At 49.4% G+C, this 8,534-nt stretch overlaps 1 protein-coding gene across 2 annotated transcripts; it reads left to right on the top strand.

Moving 5' to 3' along the window:
* The first annotated feature begins 583 nt into the window (after positions 1-583).
* Positions 584-5,736, top strand: LOC125514283 (U-box domain-containing protein 5). 2 transcript variants are annotated; one of them, XM_048679595.2, is made up of 7 exons: positions 584-802; positions 920-1,042; positions 2,324-2,407; positions 2,651-2,836; positions 2,972-3,079; positions 3,376-4,571; positions 4,730-5,736. In XM_048679595.2, the coding sequence occupies exons 3-7, from the start codon at positions 2,366-2,368 to the stop codon at positions 5,505-5,507; spliced, it is 2,310 nt and encodes a 769-aa protein (XP_048535552.2). In that variant the 5' UTR covers positions 584-802; positions 920-1,042; positions 2,324-2,365; the 3' UTR covers positions 5,508-5,736. The 2 variants fall into 2 exon arrangements, with proteins under 2 accessions (XP_048535552.2, XP_087384557.1); XM_087528431.1 differs by having other exon boundaries at positions 584-1,042.
* The last annotated feature ends 2,798 nt before the right edge of the window (positions 5,737-8,534 follow it).

The following is an 8,534-nucleotide window of genomic DNA, read 5'->3' as shown; positions in this document are numbered from 1 at the left end:
CCAACAGAAGCCGGATCTTCCCCCAACCACTAAGCAATCAGTCTAATCTTTTACTACTAAGTTTCAACGCGTGGCCTAACAAAAGCCCCTGAAAATCACCAGCAGCAGCCGGCGGCGGCGGCGTGCAGCCCGCATGGCCCTGGCTTTCCGCCTGCCCCTCCCGCCGCGTGCGGTCCGCGGGGCCGCGTCCGCCCGCCGGGCTCGGCGCCGGGGCTGCGCGCCGTGGCACGCACGTACGTGTCCAGCCACGCGCGCGGTCACCCGAAATCTTTGTGCGTGTCCCCACTCTCTGCCCCACCGAGCCGATGGAGAGGGACAGGGCGGGCCCCGCGAACCGCTATGGCGGAGACGGCGACCGGGGATGGAAAAGCAGGGGCAGCGCGCGGGTCATGGTGGAAAAAACTGGCACGAGCCCGAGCACGGGACCGGGTGAGAGGAGGAATATTGTACCGCCTGGTGCGCGCGCTATGGGTGCGTGCAGGCGCAGGTGGTGGGGGTGGTGGGGGTGTGCCCATCATTTCCACGATTCCTTTCTCCCTCGCTCTCTCTGTCTCGCCGCCCCCTTCCCCCATCCTCCTCCCCCACCCCACCCCGCCCCACCCCGCGCCGCCTTTATCCGTCTCCCTCCCTCTATACACTAGGGAACAGACACCTCCGTACTCCATAGCCCACACCCTTCCATCCTCCAACCCCCACCCCCTCGCGGCATCGAAATCCAAGGACCCATCCATCCGTCCGTCCGTCCACCCTTCTTCCATGGCTCGGTGAGCCGCCGGAGGGTCGCCGTTCTTGCGCTGCGGAGGTTGGTTTGATTCGATCCCTCCCACGCCCCCGCTCCACGAGCCTCTGTTGCTCGCTGTTGCGGCCTCGCGAGGGAGGACGTCTGGTTGATTCCTTCCCTTCGCCTCTGTGGTTGCAGGAGGCAGCAGGGTTCTCTTCTATCAACAAGTATCAATCCCCTCTGTTCCCCTGTCGAGGGGCAACATAAACAAGGAGGAGGAGGAGGAGGTTCGTTGCTTTCTCGTTCTTCCCGCGCGAGCAGGTTGGTTGCCTCGTCTGCCTTCCAGCCTGATTCCATTCCATCTGGTTATGCTGCTATGCTGATGCTTGATTGATTGTAGCCCCTTGTGTGTGTATCTCTCTGGTTAATGATCCGGAGGGATTTGGTGCCATTTCCACGAACAATAATCACTTTTTGATCGAGTTAGTAATCGTCGGCTGGTCCTGCCCTGTTCTTCCATCCCCGGGAACACAACACTCGATCCTTTTTATCAGTTTCTTTTTGTTTGCACCGTTTAGGTCCACTCCTTTTCACCCAAAGGGGCTAATTTTTTATGTTGCTCTTCCCCTTCCACTGCTTTCCACTTTGCGCTAATGGCCGGGGAGGTTGGGGTCCATGCCTCATGCGGGTTGGGTCGATATTGATACTTGATACTAGTACAATACTAGACCAACTGATCAATGGATTCTTGCAAAACTCCATTCTCCTTTTCCCCATTCTTGCGGCAAGCTTTAGCAGTTGCAACAAGTATGTTTGCTTAGCTGATAGATACGACTGGTAGTTTGTCATGTACGCACCCATCGGCACCCTTTGAAATTCAGACTATGTCTTGTTTGTTTATTCCTGCTCTTATCCCGTGATTTGATTTCTTCAACCAATTGTGTAAGGCGGAGGGGTGAAACGGTCTACTGGCCTAGAATCAACTCGGTTCGTTCTTATTTTATTGCATGGTTGTTGAAGGAACAAAAAAGACCGGCTGCGGACCAATCTGTTGACTTTCAATAATGGTGGTTGTTCAAGCCGTATTTTGACCAATCGGTTGACTTTTTTATTGGCTAGGCTGGGACACTGGGAGTTGGGCTAGGGCATATCCTGTCTGTTACTGATGACATGTCTTGGTACCCTGACGATTAATCATTGTTCGTACATGCGAAGTGTAAGGGGAGTTTGCTTTGATAGTTTTGACCATAGCACACGCACCCTGCATAGTTATGAAAATGGATAGCTACTATAAAGTTGTTGTGATAAACACTTACTGAATTATCTAATTCTGATAAGGACAAAGTATTCAGAAAAAAAAATGCATGGTGAAAAATGTTCCTTTGATGCAACAATCCACCACCATACCATATAGATTTGACATCTGCATTGACTGGACTATTGTTTCGTTTGATAGCTTTGGTAAATTGCATACATCACAAGCACATATTGAATTTTATTTTATCTTAACAACTTATCATTCTTCAGCGTCATGATATGGTTGAATTTCCATGACTTGATTCACAGCATTTTCCTGACATTGTTATCTTCTGTGTTGGACAGTTCAAGGCCCTTAAGATTAAGATTGGCGGTCACTCTTTGTCGATGGCGAACACGGGTTTATCACGGCGTAACTCTTGTCCAAAGGTGGAATACTGAATTACCTCTCCATTTTTGCAACCATTCTACTTTTCATTCAGGCATGGGGCATTTGGTTATATGCCTTTATTATGCAAGATGAAACCCTCTCGCATATGGCGGGGAAATCATGCTGTTTTTTTTTATGTCATAGAAGTCATGTGAGGGTGACATTCATTGTTCTTTCAGTTTCATCTTCGTGTACCTAAATCTCTGTGTATGCATTTATATGAATTGTTTTGCTTTTGTTAGGTTCACAGCTCATTGTGCAGTGAGCTGACTATGATGCTAGATAAAATCTCCTCTATTCTTCCATCAATTGAGGCAGCTCGGCCAGGATGTAGAGCAGGAATACAGGAATTGTGCAACTTATACCATATAGTTGAGAAAGGAAGACTCATAACTCAGCACTGCATCGAATGTAGTAAACTCTACTTGGTATGTTATTCCTGTGTTGATGGGAAACTCAAGATTCTAACATCCTAAATTTATTATTGATTCTTGGATCCTTTGTTGTGATTATTTGGTGCTTTTGGAAGGATTATTTGATGATTTTGGATATTTATGTTTCAGGCAATTACTGGAGAGGCGATTTTATTACGGTGTGAAAGGGTCAGAGACGCACTTAAACGGAGTCTCTTCCTGATTCAGAATATGGTCCCAACAGTATTAGCTAATCAGGTTAGTTGATTTATTATGATGTTTTACTCTTTTATTTTGTCATCAACTCAATTCATGCTAGGATAAATATAGCATAATCCCTCTCAGTGTTGCTTATCATGCAATTTCAGGCGTTCTTATGGTAGCATCTTCACTATTATTTTTGCTTTGATTGATTGGTTGTGGGAAATGTATAGGATTAGTGGATATCCATAGTCCCTATTGGTATTGCTTATCACAATCTCAGGCACTCTTATGACAGCATCTTCACTGTATTTTTGCTTTGATTGATTGTGTATACTTCGCTTGTAACACAGATTGCTGAGGTCCACAATGATCTCCGAGATGTAAAATTTTCTGTTGATCCACTGGAACAAGAGGCTGGCAAATCAATTTTAGAGATGCTTCGGCAATCTGATGCAACTGAAGAACTTCTACTTCAGACATTCATGCAGGCAGCTTCAAAGTTAAACCTGACATCTCCTAAAGCTATCTTAATTGAAAGAAGAGCGATCAGGAAACTGCTCGATAAGATTACTGGTACTGATGCAAAAAAGGAGCAGGTTCTTAAGTTTCTCCTACATCTTGTTACAAAGTATGGAAAGAACGTCAAACCAGACACTGGTGAGCGGAATGAAAATTTACAATCTGAAAGCAAGTCTTTGAGTCCAAGCTTAAGTCTTGCAAGCGATGCCAGTACTCCTGAAAAGTGCGACAAGCCAACATACTTCCAGGGATATGAGTATCAGAGTAGTATGTCTGGAGAAACCACACCACCTACAGAGTTCTGTTGCCCAATATCAACAAAGCTAATGCATGATCCTGTGATAATAACATCTGGACAGACTTATGAAAGAGAATATATTGAGAAATGGTTCAGTGAGGGATACAACACTTGTCCCAAGACACAAAAAAAGCTAGAAAACTTTGCGATGATTCCTAATACTTGCATGAGGGATCTCATTTGCAATTGGTGCAGAGAGCATGGTTTCACAATCTCAGATTTCCTTCCAAGCAAAGATTCCTACAGTTATTTGCCAGAGCAATTGCATGGTCACTCTATGTCAAGTTTGCACAATGTGTCAGTGCCTCTGATCGCTGGGAATGGCAGGAATTTTGTGATTGACCACAGCAGTTCATCTGTCGCATTTTCTGATGCCAGTTATGTCTCAGATTCCTCCCATGTGAAAGATATGGAGGAGCCGAAGGATAGTTTTTCTCAGTTCTCTTGGAGTGCAGACTATCAGAAGCATCTGTCATTCCACAACTTCAACCAGGGCATGTTCCTGACGTTCTTCTGCGAGCTGTCCAAGCTCCCATTAGAAATACAAGGAAGCTCCATTAAAGATCTGAAGAACATTCTTCACGATGACGATGATGTTTCCTGGGCTATGGCGTCCCATGGATTTGTAGAAGCATTCCTCGAATTCTTGAGAAATGATAGCAGCAGCTACAGTATGAAAGCTCAACAAGCTGGATTACATTTTTTTCTTAATTTCCTTTCCAACAGCAGGTAAGAGAATCAATCTTCTCTGACTAATCCACATCACCCTTTCATTAATTTAGATTGGGGTTCAGGCAATACTACATTTATCTATCTATTCTACTAGTTTTGTGCGTATCTCAGGCCTTGTGATAGCATTCTCAAAGACACTATTGTTTGAGTTGCAGGGCTAAGATTCCATCCATGGATGAAGAAGCATTCCGTCTTATCACGTCCTTCCTCGGTTCGGAGCTAAAAACTGAAGCTTTGTTGGTACTCCATGAACTGATTCAACACCTGAGTCATCAGCAATCCCGTCAGATGGCCTCTGTTGTCACTCCTCCAGTTTTGGCCATATTGGCACCTGAAGATATCGAGGGCCTTGAGCTTCCCTTGAAGATTATCTGTGATCTTTCATCCGATGCTGATGTGAAGTCAGAGCTGATTTCACTGGGAATAATCTCAAAGCTGGTTCCCATTTTGGCAGAAGGAAGCTTCGTCGAGTGCTGTTTGGAGATTTTGCGGAACTTATGCGACATGGAAGAAGCTATGGTGCTTATTACCAAAACAGACCGATGTCTTGGTTCCATTGCAGAGTATCTAGACACAGGAAGCCCTAAAGAACGAGAACTTGCGGTGATAATCCTTCTGGCAATATGTTCCCGTAGCGTGGAGGATTGTTCCCAGGTGATGAAGGAGGGCGTAATCCCCGCCCTCGTGGACCTGTCGGTGAACGGGATCGATGAAGCGAAGAGCTGCTCGTTCAAGCTACTGAATCTTCTGAGGGACATGAGGCAAAGCGAGCTCAACAACTCCTGTTCCCAAGAAGTGGCGGCCGCCGCCGACGTGATAGAGGATCCTCCCACCGAGAGCCCGATTCACAGGCGGCCAGCGTCGAAGTCATCTGGTTTTTTCCAGAGGAAGCTCAACATTTTCTCGAAACCTCGGTCCCTGACGCTGTTCTGAGGACCGAGGTTGTAGGCCCTGTACATGTTAGCAGTATACAACACTAACCGTTCTTTTTTTGGTTCTTGGCATGGATAGATGGTAGCAGTTGTATTGCCCAAATGAAATGCTTGGTGAGATGTTCTTTATCATCCTCGAGTCTTTCAGTATATATTGGTTAGCAGATTTGTCAGTCTTGCTGATTGTAGATGTGTGTATGAGAAGTAAAGAAAGACAGCTGGTATAGTTCCATCCATGTCTTGTGTGGCAAAAAGTTTGCCTCTCTGTGTGTAGTGTGTACCCTACTGTTCCACAGTAGCTGGAGAGCCCCAAATGAATGAAGATTTTACTCATCTTATCTCAACAAACCAGGGCAAGTGGCTCATCCTATTATTGCAAGAAAAGAGTTCCCTCCCATGCCTTGGGATAGGATTAGTAATTCTAAATGGAACTTTATCATTGACTCCAAAACCATCAGCCCCCTGCGTCGCTCTGCAGAGCGACACGGGCGGCTCCCAACCCTAGCCGCCGCCGTCCCTTCCCCTCCTCCCCATCTCCCTCGTCGCCTCCGGAGGGGGCCGTCGGCTTGCCGTGTAGCCGCTGGTGAAGAGGGCGGCGAGGATCTACCCTATTCGCTCCTGATGGTGACGATAGGTCGGCTCCGAGGCAGCGGCTTCGACGATGAGGGTGACGTCCTTCTTGCGGCGGGAGGCGCCCGCAGGGCGGCTGGCTGTGGCCCTTGCTGCATGGGCAGCGAGGGCACAGAGGAGGTGGTCATGGTGTGGGATACCCCGTTCTTCCCCATGGCTAGATCCGAAGACGGCCACTTGATGCTTGCTGCCCATTCCATCGGCTGGTTCGATCCTCCGCGAGTTCCTCTTCATGGGATCTAGCGATTAGCGTGGTGGGAGTTGGACTGGTTGTACAGGGGAAACCCTTGGTCGTCGGCGGCGGACACGACATCGACATCTGTGGTGCTGCGGGCGCCGGATCCCCAGTGATGGAGCCAGGAATTAAAGATTACGGGGGCCAAATGACACAAACTTTTAATTATATGGGCCAAGCTACACTAATGCATGTATTTTCTTCTAAATTGTACACTGTTCATCTTCAATTGGTAACAAATCAGTGATGTTAGGGGGGGCCAGGCCCCTGCTGCTCCCCTGTCTCCGCCACTGCGGATCCCCCCTTTGAAGCGATGTTGAGGTACGTCTCCTCCAGTCCCTTCTTCCACCTTGCCTTGGTGAAAACCCCAAATCCTTGGGATTGGGCGGCGGTGGCGCAACAACGTTCGTTTCCACCTTGGTGGTGTCATCTTGGGCGGTGGGTTGGAGCTTGTGGTGCAGAGAGCTCGGGTGGTTCCTGGAGGCGGCTCGGTCCTCTTGATCTTTGGCCATGTCTTCGGTGGCGATGAGACCAGTGGCGACAGGTGGTGTTCGCGAAGGAGGAGCGGCGCGGCATCCGGCACGTCAAGAACGGTGTCTCCTGGCGGCATGAAGCAGCAGGGGCTCGGTGGTGGACGCGTGCTGATGGACGAGCGCAAGATGATGGCGTTGTGTGATGGTGTCGACGGCAGGCCTGACAAAGTCGATGCATTAGTACGTGCTCTGAAGATGGATCGGTGGAAGACGGCAGCGACGGCCTCTGAGAGTGCGCCGGACCGGTGTGTGTGCCCAGACCCGGTATGAGGCTTGGTTCCGACTTTAGATGTTAGGCTTTGGTGTCGAGATGCAGAGGGTGGGGTCATCCTTCTTTTTTAAAAAAGTGGAACTTTATCGGTGTTTTTTTTTTCTTTGCTGAAATTATCAGTGATGTTCAATGATACACACACACACACAAGTTGCCATGTCGTCAGCTGGAGCCGTCGTGCCGCACTCGATCAAGAAATGTGGCCGGCATCACCATCACGCAGAAATGCAGATATGCAATCATGCAATCGCCTTTGCTTGTGCCAATTGCTGGGCGTCCAGGTGCTCCGGACCCGTCCGCGGGCGGTGCTCGAAGGACCGCAGATCTGCTCCCTTTTATGTCACCATGCATGATCGGTCGTTCACCGGGCAAAGCAGAAAGAAAAAAGAAAGACGGACTAAGCTCGCAATCATGCCGGTTTCAGCCGCCATGATTGGCTCGGGCTGGCTTAGCGGAGCACGGGTCGGGTGTGATCCATCATTCCGGAGATCGTTTGCTGTCGGACCCCGACCCCGGTGCAGGGAACCTGACCTGGTACGTGCATGCATGTATGGACTACTGGCGGCTCTCAACTTTTGGGTTTCGTCCCGTCTCGGTCCTTTCCTGAACGTTCGCTTTTCGCTGAATCAGCGCCGATAATGCCCATGGCGCGCCCGATCATTCCGCACTCGACGGTCGACGCCCATCCCAGTTATGGCAGTCCAATCGGTGGATGGATGGGCGGACTGATGCCGATCATGGTTGGATGTGTCTTCTTCGTCCTATGAATCTATGATGATGCCCAGGTGCAACGTCCGGTGTTCCCTTGATGTTGCCATACGGGCATCTTTGTTTGTTCCTCGCGTTCGGTGCAATGCAAATGCGCCAGTCTGATGAGCACCTCCCATAGTCCTCGCACCAGGGAAGTAACGAGTTAACACAGTTAGGGCATCTTCAATGCCCATCTAACGAAACGCAGCTAAACTATTCGAGCCACGTGGTTTGGACATTCTGTGCCATCCAATGTCATGCATCAAACATCAACAGACAGGTCTGCACGTTTGAATTTCCGCAAACCAGAAGCAAAGCTAGGGAAGGTTTGCGAATGTTTGGACAGCCACCACATAGGCATCTGACACCCCGGGCCCAGTGAAAACCACCCGCAGCCCGCCCTCTCACTTAGCCCCCCCCCCCTCTCGCTCTCTATCTGTGTAGTCTAAGACCAACAACGTCGTTGTACCACCCAGCATGCCGCCGAGGCCTTGCTGAACTTTGGCCACTCTCCCGGGCGCCAGCCCCTACTTGCCTACGCCTCCCTTCCATTCCTGGTCTGGCCGCTGCCTAGGTACCGTCCGCCCCTGCACATTGCCGTCGGTGGCG

Source organism: Triticum urartu, chromosome 6A, assembly GCF_056163025.1.
Source record: "Triticum urartu cultivar PI428250 chromosome 6A, HENAU_Tu73, whole genome shotgun sequence".
Classification (NCBI taxonomy): Eukaryota; Viridiplantae; Streptophyta; class Magnoliopsida; order Poales; family Poaceae; genus Triticum; species Triticum urartu.
This window is presented reverse-complemented; position numbering and strand designations above follow the sequence as displayed.